This window comes from Cervus canadensis, chromosome 24 (genome assembly GCF_019320065.1).
Source record: "Cervus canadensis isolate Bull #8, Minnesota chromosome 24, ASM1932006v1, whole genome shotgun sequence".
Classification (NCBI taxonomy): Eukaryota; Metazoa; Chordata; class Mammalia; order Artiodactyla; family Cervidae; genus Cervus; species Cervus canadensis.
In genome coordinates this window covers 28,352,031-28,363,831 of record NC_057409.1, presented here as the reverse complement: position 1 = coordinate 28,363,831, position 11,801 = coordinate 28,352,031, and the positions used below count along the sequence as shown (strand labels likewise).

Sequence of the window (11,801 nt, the reverse complement as noted above, 5' to 3'; positions counted from 1 at the left end):
ACAACTGAGCCACTGAACAACATATCTCGGTAACGTTGGGAAAAATAAAGGAAAAATAATTCTCTAATTTTTTTTTTAACAAATTGATAAACCAGCTTCCCAAGTACTTTTAATGCAATCTAATAAAAGTAAACATATAAATATAGTAAAATTTAAAGTTTTTCTTTTTTTAAAGTATTGGTTTAAATCCCAGTAAGAATTGAACTCCAAAGTACAGTTGTATGGTACAGCTTCCAAGGTCATTGTAAATACTCATGTCATCCCCTCTGCCACCTAAGAATGTCAAATACTCCCTCTGCTGGACAGTACCTCAAGTTTGGGCTGAGCCCCAGAAGTCACAGTTCCAACCAACTACTCGAAGGTCTGGGTGTTTAGTGAAATGAGTTGATGGCCCTTTAAGAGGCAGTAGGGAGCTCCCAGTTGCCACGGAGACATCTGGATACAAACCTGGTAGCAGCGGGCAGCATGTCCCCTAAAGTTCAATCCAAAGGTGAGAAGGGGGCTGAGGAGTTGGGGGGTGGGGGCCTGGAAAGTGAGGGGGGAATCTCTCCCTCATCGTCCACCTTGGGGTGGCCTTGGAGGATTCTACTCTTGGGACTCCCGCCCCATCGCTGTCCTCCTCAGGGTCTGCCATCTGCCATCTCAGTCTCTCCACCTTCCACAGGCTCCAAAGCCAAGGACCCCCAACCCTCAACACAGGAGAATCTGCCACCCCCAGAGGCCAACGCTGAGGCCATCCACTTCCTCAACTCCCTCCGTGAGCCTGGGCAGTGAGGGTGGAGGGGGTGGCAAAACTGTGGACCGGAGGGAAGAGAGAGCCCAGATATGGCCATCTCTCTAGCAGCCTTGAATATCCTGGGACTCAGAAAGGGCCTGAAGCGTAATGGTTGATAGTCTTCAACTAATGGAAGACCCCAGGGATACAGTGGGGGTGGGGATCGCTGTGTGTGGGGGGCTGTCTCCACCTCTGACTGCTGCAGAGGCCAGTGGAGAGGAGGCAGGGGCTGCCTGGGAGACGTGAGATGAGGAGAGGGTGGGTGGAGACCGTGGGGGCACTGGTGGCCAGGGGGGTCAGAGAGTTGAGGACTAGGAGCTGGGGCTTTAACTGTCCCAACGGGACCCTCACTCCGCAGGGCAGGAGGAGCTGCTGCTGCTGTTCTTCTCAGAGACTCTGGTCATGGTCTCCGACACAGGGGAGCCTCAGGGAGAGCTGACCATTGAGGTGCAGAGAGGGCAATACAAAGACAAATTTGGTGTCATAACGTACGTCCCCTTCGTGCATGCCTCCAGCCGAGGCTTCGTGGACAAAACACTCTGTGGAAGCTCCCTTCTGGGTAGAGTTCCTGACCAACACCCCCAACCCCTACCTTCCTACCCTGCCCCCCACTCCCAGTCCCTAACTCCCAGGACGTTCACTCAGTAGCAACCCTTTAATTTCACCTTGGGACTAGAACGAGGCAAAGAGAAAGCGTGGGATGTGGGGTGACAAGAAGATAATTGCAGCCGTAGTTTTGACCTATGGCCACCCTACCCCTGAGTCCTCCAGCCCAGGCCACCACCCACCCTTCCCACAGTCTCCAGCCCTGTCTCCTGTGTTCACCTCCCTCCCCTCAGCCTATCTCTCGTGGAAACTGGAGGTTGTGAAACAACAGAGTCAGGAGTTCATCAAGGTACCTCCTGGGCCCCCAGCCTTGACCACAGAAAGAAGGTTTTCTATCCACATCTCTCCTCGGTTTTCTCATTTATGGAGGACAGACAAGGTGGCCTCCGGGGGATCTCACTCATATACAATCGGTGAGTCCCTGATTCTCCCCTCCTGCTCTGGCCCCTAGTTCCACATTCTTCCCATGGAACAGAAGACGAGTTTGCTGAAGCAGGATGATCAGCTGCTCATGACCAGAATGGTCAAGGAGGGTGAGGTAAGGTGAGAGCCAGGTGGGAGGCATACTCAACATCCTCTTTGGAACCACAAATAGGGGACAGATGGTGTCAGGCCAGGAGCCTGCCCTGGGGACCATGTGGACTGGACCGTATGCTCAACACCTGACTTGCCCAACCTCCCCCTACTTCCCAGCTCAAGTCCCTGACACAGATTTGTCCTGAACAGGAAGTGAAGACCGAAGTGACTTTCTTCCCCAGGCCCTCCATTGAGGGCTTTGTCTCCCAGGCTGCTAACCTGGTGTTGCTGAGGGTGATGGCCTGGCGGCATATGGTGCCCAGCAATGCCTGTTTCCTGGCCTTGGACACTGAAGGCAAACTCTGCTATTCTACTTACGTGAGCCATCTCCCTGGGTGGGGACTTGGTCTGTGGGCAAGCTAGAAGGGGCAGAGAGGATGCTGATTTGAGAGAAAAGACAGCTGTGGAGTGGAAGAGCGGATGGGGTGGGGATAAACCTCGGGGTGTGGGGGTGAAACTTCCAAGGGCAGGAGAAAACAAGATTGCATTTGTCAGAGAGAAGACCAAGGCAAGTGGTGTGAGGAAGATAGGGACTAAAAAGGTGGGAGCAATGGAAGAAAGCGATGCTTTTTACACAAAAGTCAGCTCAGGAAAACAAACAAACAAACAAACAAACATAGTGTGGGGCCATTCTTAGAGACTTTTTTTTTAAACATCAGGAAATTTAAATCTCCAACTTCACTTGAATTTTATTTTATTATGTCTCAGCCCTGAAGGGTGCTTCTTTATTTTGGCTAAACTTTCATCACCAACCTACCTAGGACTTCTTACAATGTGATTTTGAAACCGTGTCTGTGGACATGCACTTTGGGGGCTGATTTGACCAGCTTTGTAAATGACACTGGTGTCTCTTCTGCCACAAACATGACAAACAGCAAGGAGTTTGACGCAAACAGGCACACACCATTTCCCCCCAATTTTCTCTGAAATATTTTTATGTTAGCACTTTTCTCCTCACAGCCATAGCTGTAATAGGGATTTAAGTTTTAATTATAACAGGTAGCTTGCACGGGCCTGAGACAGCCCCAAATCTCAGTCTCAATTCTTGCCCCTTGGAAGAAAAGCTATGACAAACCTAGACAACATATTAAAAAACAGAGATGTCACTTGGCCACCAAATCTCCGTATAGTTAAAGCTGTGGATTTTCCAGTAGTCATGTACAGATGTGAGAGTTGGACCATAAAGAAGGGTGATGCTGAAGAATTGACACTTTCGAATTGTGGTGCTAGAGAAGACTCTTGAGAGTCCCTTGGACAGCAAGGAGATCAAACCAGTCAAACCTAAAGGAAACCAATCCTGAATATACATTGGCTGTACTAGTTTGCATATATACATTGGAAGGACTGCTGCTGAAGCTGAAGCTCCAATACTTTGGCCACCTGATGCGAAAAGACTCCAATACATTGGAAAAGGCCCTGATGCTGGGAAAGATTGAAGGCAGGAGGAGAAGGGGGCAACAGAGGATGAGATGGTTGGATGGCATCACTGATTCGATGGACATGAGTTTGAGCAAACTCTGGGAGATACTGAAGGACAGGGAAGCCTGGCGTGCTGCAGTCCATAAGGTTGCAAAGCATCAGACACGACTTAGAAACTGAATAATAAAAAAGTCCCTCTTCAGAGCCTCACTACCCTCTCCCCCCAAGTAACCCAACCCAACCCCAACCCCACACTCACTCCTAGTTGGTGATCTGTGTTACAGAATCTGCCAGCTAGAAGCAGTTGGTCATGGAGCTGGCATGGAGGAGGGTTGAGGCAGGAGCAGGGTGGAGCTGGCTCTCTATGAGAGGACCTCAACTCAACCCGGGGCTGCAACCCAAATCTTGTGGAACCTAAGGGTCTGGACAGCCAAGGGTTGCTTATCACCGGTGAACAAGCAATGAAGCTACAAGATGGAGAGAGGGGCAGGGTGAGATGTAAGGGGAGGTCCTGATAGGCATCTACCTCACCTCCCTCCCTTCATTTCGGTTGCTGCCAGCAAGCCCTGGGCTCCCAGACAATCCAGGTGGGCCATCAGCAGGTGGAAGTCTTCATTGTGGAGCAGACGGTACACTCGGAACAAGGCATCCCCATGTCCTGCCAGTTTTACCTGCTCCCTGATGGGTGAGCCACTGTCGGTGAGGCCAAGGGGGCAGTACTGAGCACAAACATGGGAAGCTCAACCACCTGGGTGGAGATTCACTACCAGGGAGACTTGTTGAGATCAAAGTGTCCCTGGCTTTACCCACTCATTCACTTTTTCCATATATTCACGGGAAAATATATCATTTTCCCGATCTTCACAATGCCTCCCAAATCTCACCAAAGAGCCCTGAACTGCTGAGGGAGTCAAGGTCAACTCCACAGGGCATAGCTAAAGCAGCTGCCACAGGTGTGGGTGTAATATCAAAAACACAAAAGTTTGAACAACTTAGCACTTGATAAGATCATCAGGTTGGAAGAAGCATCTTAATACACTGCCAAGCTGTCACCAGCAAAGCGCAGGCACCAAAATCCTGAGAAAATTTGGAAGGGAGAGGAGCATTTGTTTCTTGAAATTTCCACAGAGGTACTGACAGAATCACCACACTGGGAAAAGCAAACAAACAAACAAATTAGAACTTTGTTGGCTTTCCTGATTTCATAATTTGGCTTGCCATTTCTTTTTTTTTTTGGCTGCACTTCATGGCTTGCAGGATCTTAGTTCCCCAACCAGGGATTGAACCCAGGCCCTTGGCATTGAAAGTGTGGAGTCCCACTGGCGTGCCAGGGAACTCTTTCATGGTTCTTCTAGCGCTCACACCTATAAAGGTCTTGCATGTGTGCACACATCTTCAGGGTAGATGCAGTTCCCAATTTGAAAAGCAGGGGCCATTATCTGGGGATCTAGACATCAACAGCACCCTGGAACTCAAAGACAAGTGGGGGAGGGGGACAGGACAGCAGTAAAGGGAGGCCCCAGGACACCCTTCAAAGGAGCCGGCTGGTCTAGGAAGACTCACACCTTTTCCGTGTTGCACTCCAGGCACCTGGCCAAGAGGATCCAGGTGGGCTCCCCGGGGTGCTGCATGATCACCAAGGTGCCCGTATTGAGGGAAGAGGGTGAGTGAAGCCGCCGAGCCTCCCAGGGTGCAGGGGCTGCCTTGAGTGGGCCATCTCTGGGGTGGGAGGCCAAATGAGACAGAGAGGCTTTGCTTTCCAGTAAGTGCTTCATCGTTCAGTCATATCCGACTCTTTGTGACCCTACGGACTGTTGCCCACCAGGCTCCTCTGTCCATGGGGATTCTCCAGGCAAGAACACTGGAGTGGGTTGCCATTTCCTTCTCCAGGGGATCTTTTTGACCCAGGGATGGAGCTCAGGTCTCCTGCATTACAGGCGGATTCTTTACCATCTGAGCCACCGGGGAAGCCCTGGTTTTCCAGTCCCTGTCCCTAATTAGGAGAGGATCACTTTGCTGGGAACTCTGCCCATGTGGGCAGCCAGAACCCTGGGGTTTTCTGAGCCTGCCTAGAACAGGTGTCGTCCAGTCATCCCTCTATATCTGAGGAAGGTTCTGGGGTCGGAATGGGCACGCTGCCTTCCTCCCACCCAGGGGCTTCCGTGGTGGCTCAGTCGGTAAAGAATCTTCCTGCAACGCAGGAAACCCAGGTTCTGTCCCTGGGTTGGGATGATCCCCTGGAGAAGGGATTGGCAACCCACTCCATTATTCTTGCCTGGAGAATCCCATGGACAGAGGAGCCTGGCAGGCTACAGTCCATGGGAGTCTCAAAGAGTCGGATACGACTTAGCGGCTAAACCACCACCACCTTCCTCCCACCGGACTCCTTCAGATGATATTGAGCCTCGCCCAGTATTTAAGAAGAAGCCCCTGGTGTGGGAGGAGGACCTGGAGCTCTACTCGCGGTTCCTGGACCGCAAGGTGAGGAGAGGCCGCAGGCAGCCTGAGGTCCCCACCCCTCCCAACACCCTTAACCCCTACCCCCGCCCTGGGCATATATTCCACCCTTTGTCATCATTTTTCCTGCCCGGCTGAAATACTGCACCCCGAGGGGTTGGGGACCCCAGCGTTCCTAATCCCTCCATGGGTCCGAGGAGGGGGTGCGCCCCTGGGGAGCGGGAGTCCGGGTCCGGCTCAGGCTCGCCACGGCACCACCAGGAGGAGCTCCGTCTCAGCCACAACAGCTATCTACGGCAGCACCCCGAGGCCCAGGCGCTCATCTCCGACTTCCTGCTCTTCCTGCTGCTGCGCCAGCCGGTCGACGTGGTCACCTTCGCCGCCGAGTACTTCGGCCCCTTCGCCAAGAGACACCCGCCCACCCCAGCCTTGCGCTCCTCCAACCGGCCCAGCCCCTTCCGCGAGCTGGAGCCGGAGCGCAGCGAGGCCTAGGCGGGCAGCAAGGCGGCCCGGGGCCTCCCTGGCGGGGACTGGACAGGAAGCGGGGGCGTCAGGGCTGGGCTGGGACGGGATGCCGGCGGGACGCACCCCGGAGGCGCGATTTCCTGCCTGCGGTTTTAATGGGAATAAACGGGGCGCTCCCCAGCCTCTGCTGTGACCCGGATCCTTCTCTGGCCAGCGTCTGGGGCTAAACATAGGAAACGTGAACAGGGTTTGTCGAGCGATTTTCCGCCCTTCTTCCTAGATTTTATTATGATCAATATCCCTATTTTGGGCTTCCCTGGGGGCTCAGTCACTAAAGAATCTGCCTGCAATGCAGGAGACCCAGGTTCAATCCCTGGATCGGGAAGACCCCCTGGAGATGGAAGTGTCAACCCACTTCAGTATTCTTGCCTGGAGAATTCCATGGACAGGCGAGCCTGGCGAACTACAGTCCACGGGGTCGCAAAAGTCCAACACGACTGAGCGACTATGCCACCACCATCCCTATTTTACAAATAAGAAAATAGAGGCACGAAAATGTTAACAGAGTTAACACGTGGGAAATAGGATTCAAACCTGGACATTGGATCCCAAAACGGACATTTTAGGAACTTCTCTGGTGCCCCTTTGACTAAGATTCCGAGCTCCCGTTGCAGGAGGTCAGGTTGGATCCCTGCTGAGGGAATTAGATCCCACTCTGTGCGTCTCTGTTCAATCTAGCTCAGTCATGTGGGACTCTTCAACTGCAAATCTTTGCCATCTCATGGAGTACCAGGCTCCTCTGTCCATGGAATTTTTCAGGCAAGAATACTGGAGCCGGTTGCCATTCCCTTCACTAGGGGATCTTCCCAACCCAGGGATATAACCAGTATCTGGGGCTCCTGCGTTGGTAGAGGGATATTCTTTACCACTTAGCCTCCAGGGAAGCCCTTAAGATTCCCCCAACCCTAACCCAATTAACGATTTGCATGCTGCAAATAAAGATCCCACAGGCTGCAACTAAGACCTGGTGCAACGAAGTAAACAAAATAAGAAAACCCCACATTTTTAGTCCCTAGGTTAGTCAAGACAGAGGGGCAGGGCTTTTGGCAAACAGAATAATTAATAGAGCCCACTCAGCATAATTGCTGGCTACCATCAAAGAAAAAAAGAAGTCAGTGTGTTCACCAGTACCCTTGCTCAACAACACTCGGTAAGCTTTCCAACCCTCCCTCCCTCCCCATGCCACCAGCTTACCTTCTTCCTCCCAGTCTCTACTATACACAGGAACCCCCAAACTGCATGGAGGGTCCCCAGTTACAAAGGATAGGCAGGTGATCATCACCTCCTTTAGGCTCCTCAGTTAATGACAGTTCTGGCCAGTGGCTTGTTTCTGCCCAATACAGCTCAGTAACAAATAGGGGACCACCGCCAATGTGGCACCTGGTAATTGGTATGTAGACTCCATCCTTCCATCTGTTCATTCCTCCCACCAGCTAAGAGACAAGGGTCCCAGAGCTTTGCACTCCAGTGGACAAGAGGGGCCAATATCTACAAAACTGTAATGATGGAAATGTTCTCTATCTGCAATGTCCAGTATGGTAGCCACAAGTTACATGTGGCCACTGAGTACTAGAAATGTGATTAGTATGACTGAGGAACTGCAGTTCTACTTTAATTTTAATTAATTTCCATTTAAATAGCCACATGTGGCTAGCGGCTACCAGCCTGTATAGAAACAGCTGAGGAGGATGAGGTCTTTTTGTTCAGTAAGGCAATCAGCTCAATGAATATTGGGTTCCTTCCACGCGCCAGGATTGTTCTGAACACTTGGAGATCAGCAGGAACAAGACCAAGCTTCTGTCCTCATGGCACTTGCAGATCGCATGAGGAGACAGACAGCAAACATAAAAGACCATTTCTTATGTGAAATTTCAGATCTTTTTATGAAAACAACTATGGCCAAGTCATGGACTGAAAGGGATTCATGGGTGGAGGCTTAAGAGGGGGTCTCTCTGATGTCTCAGCTGAGCTGGGATCTGAATGACCAGGAGTCAGACCTGTGAAGAGCTGTGGGAATAGCAAGCCAGGAGGAACGGCAAGTGCAAAGGCTCTGAACATGGCAGGTTGGGGTCAGAAGGCCAGCAAAGCCGATGCACAATGGGGGTGGGGCTGGCGTGAAAGTGCTCAGTCATGGTGAGGTAGGGACAGCCAGTTCTTGAAGAGCCTCCTAAGCACTGTAAGTTCCCATCCGTGGGGAACTGAAACCAAGGTTGACCCAGCCCAGTGCACCCAGAATGTTCTTGCAGAGACCTCGAGGGCTCCCTGAAGTGCCTGATGCTTTGCTGTGGTGGGGGGAAAGAGAGGGCAGTAACGTCCAGCCCACAGACATCCTTTCTCTGCAGAGCATCAGGTGACTTGGGAAGGGGTCTGCCACTTTCCTGCTTTCTCTCCCATTCCAAGACCAGTTTGTTTTTAGATTGTATCATCTGTCAGAACTTCTGACTCCCTTTTCTTACTCCATACTCCTAAGCTATGTAGATCTCTGAACATATGGAAAACTATAATACAATATGGAACTTCCCTGGTGGTCCAGTGGTTAAGAATCCACCTGTCAATGCAGGGGACACAGGTTCGATCCCTGATCCAGGAAGATCTCACATGCAGCAACTAAGCCCACATGCCACAATTACTGAGCCTGAGCTCTAGAGAACCGTGCTCTGCAACAAGAGGAGCCATCACAGTGAGAAGCCCAGGCACCACAAGGATGAGTAGCCGCTACCGATCACCGCACCTAGAGAAAGCCTGCACGCAGTAACAGAAACCCAGGGCAACCAAAAATAATTAATTACAAACTAAAAGACAATATCACAACCAGGATTTTTTCCACATTTTTTTTTTTTTGGTGGTAATATATACATAAAGGCGCTTCCCTGTGACTCAGCTGGTAAAGAATCCGCCAGCATTTCGGGAGACCTGGGTTCGATTCCTGGGTTGGGAAGATCCCCTGGAGAAGGGAAAGGTACCTACTCCAGTATTCTGGCCTGGAGAATTCCATAAAGTGAAAGTGATAGTCACTCAGTCGTGTCTGACTCTTTGTGACCCCCATGGACTGTAGCTTGCCAGGCTCCTCTGTCCATGGAATTCTCCATCATTACATAATGAAATAGTAATACATGAAGACTTTACAAATGGATTTTTTTCATTTAGCATGATTTCATGGAGATTCTCCCAAGTTACTGTGTATATCAGTAGTTCGTTCCTTTCACAGCTAAAGAGTAATCAATGGTTTGTACTGCACTTAGTTTAACCATTCTCCTGTTGAATGACAGCTAGGCTAATTTTAGTTTTGGGTATTAGAGATAAGCTGTTATAAACGCTTATATACAGGTTTTAGTATGAACATAAGTTTTAACCTCTCTGGGATACATGTATACCATAGTATACAGTGTGAATACCACAGTATATTCTACGGTATGGATGTACTGTACTTTGGTTAACCATTCACATGTTGAAGAATGGTATGGATTGTTTCCAGTTTGAGCTCTTATCATTTCTCCAGTTTAAAAAAAAAATGCCCTGGAGTGCAGTTGCTGAATCATATAGTAGTTGCATTTTTAAATTTTTTTTGGGGGGGTTATAATTTTATTTATTTTTGGCTGTGCTGGGTCTTCATTGTTGTGCCTGGGCCCTCTCCAGTTGTGGCAAGTGGGGGCTTCTTGTTGCAGTGGCTTCTCTGTCCCTGAACACGGGCTTCAGAAGGTGCGGTATGCAGGCTGCCAGGATCCAGAGCACAGACTCAATAGATGTGGAGCTCCAGCTTAGCTGCTGCACCACACTGGGATCCTCTAGGATCAGGGATTGAACTCATGTCTCCTACACTGGCAGGCAGATTCTTTACTACTGCGTCACCAGGGAAGACCACATCTTCAATTTTTAAAGAAATTTCCAAACTATCTCCAGAGTGGTTATACCATTTTATATTCCCACAAGCAATATATGAGTGATTGACCTGGTTTCTCCACATCCTCATCAATATTTGATATTGTGACTACTTTTTATTTTAGCCACTCTGATCGGGATGTAGTCATATCTCATTATGATTTCACTTGCATTTCCCTAATGGCTAACGACACTGAACATTTTGTCATATATTTGTTTGCCCTCTGTATGTCCTGTTTGGTGAAGTGTGTGTTCATGACCTCTGCCCATTTCTTTTTCGTTTTATTTTTTTTTTTTTGGCCACGCCACGAGACGTGGGCTCTCAGTTCCCCAACCAGGGACTGAATCCCCGGTCACAACAGTGAAAGCACCGAAGCCAACCCCTGGCCACCAGGGAACTCCCGCCCATTTCCAATTGGACTGTTCGTGTTTTCACTCTCGAGTTTTAAGAGAGTTCCCTATTTTTAGATACTGGAGTTTTGTCAGATACGTGGTTTGTCAATATTTTCTCTGAATTTTTAGTTTTTCTCTTCATTCTCTTCACATGGTTCTTCACAGAGCAAAAGTTTCCCTTTTGATGAGGTCCAACTCATCCTTTTCCCCTTTATCAGCCACGCTTTTGGTGTCAAGTCTAACAAGCCTTCATCTAGTCCTAGATCCTGAAGATGTTTTCCTACCTTTTTTTTTCTTTTTTGTTTTGGGCCATGCCTTGTGGCTTACAGATCTTAAGTTCCCCCACCAGGGATAGAACCCAAGTCACAGCAGTGAAAATGCAGAATCCTAACCACTGGACTGCCAGGGAATTCCCTCCCTTACTTTTTTTTTCTAAAAGTTTTATAGTTTTAAATTTACATTTAAGACTGTGATCCATTTTGATCGAATTGGGCTTCAAGCAATCTCACTCTATGCATGTAGGGCTTAGTATTCAGCAACAAATCCAGATCTGAGGGGGCCACTATGCAGATTTCCAGAGCTCTGGCTCATGGAGACACTAGCCAGAAAGCCCTGCTCTTAACCATTACACATACTGCCTCTTGTGTAAGGCAGAGTTTGTGCTGGGTTTGATCAATCATTAATCAGTTACACTCACCAAGTTCCTAACTGTAGGGAAGGCCTCACAAAAAATGCAAAGAGGAGGACCTCTGTCTTAGGGTTCTCCAGAGAAACAGAACCAACAGAAATATAAACAGATAAGGTAGATAAATAGATAATAAGGAACTGGCCCATGAGAGTATAGAGGGCAAGAAGTCCGAAGATTTGCAAGCTGAAGACCCTGGAGTCAATGGCATATACAATTCCAATCTGAGTCTGAAAGTCTGAGAAATAGGAGGGCTGATGATATAAGTTCTAGTCCAAACTAAGTCTGAAGACCTGAGAAGACTAGCGTTACAGTTCAAAGGCACTCATCGAGAGAGAGAATTATCCCTTACTCAGCCTTTTGTTCTCGTCAAATTCATTGGATCATACCCACATTAGGGAGAGAAATCTGATTTACTTAGTCTAGCGATTCAAATATTAATGTCCTCCAAAAACACCCTCACAGACACACCTAGAATGTTTGACC

The 11,801-nt window shown here is 49.3% G+C and overlaps 1 protein-coding gene across 1 annotated transcript; it reads left to right on the top strand.

Moving 5' to 3' along the window:
* Nucleotides 1–419: 419 nt before the first annotated feature.
* LOC122426747 (ciliogenesis associated TTC17 interacting protein) lies at nucleotides 420–6,489 on the top strand. Its single transcript, XM_043445882.1, has 10 exons — nucleotides 420–490; nucleotides 665–757; nucleotides 1,134–1,334; nucleotides 1,615–1,670; nucleotides 1,833–1,919; nucleotides 2,108–2,275; nucleotides 3,937–4,061; nucleotides 4,963–5,039; nucleotides 5,769–5,857; nucleotides 6,095–6,489. The coding sequence occupies exons 1-10, from the start codon at nucleotides 466–468 to the stop codon at nucleotides 6,323–6,325; spliced, it is 1,152 nt and encodes a 383-aa protein (XP_043301817.1). The 5' UTR covers nucleotides 420–465; the 3' UTR covers nucleotides 6,326–6,489.
* The last annotated feature ends 5,312 nt before the right edge of the window (nucleotides 6,490–11,801 follow it).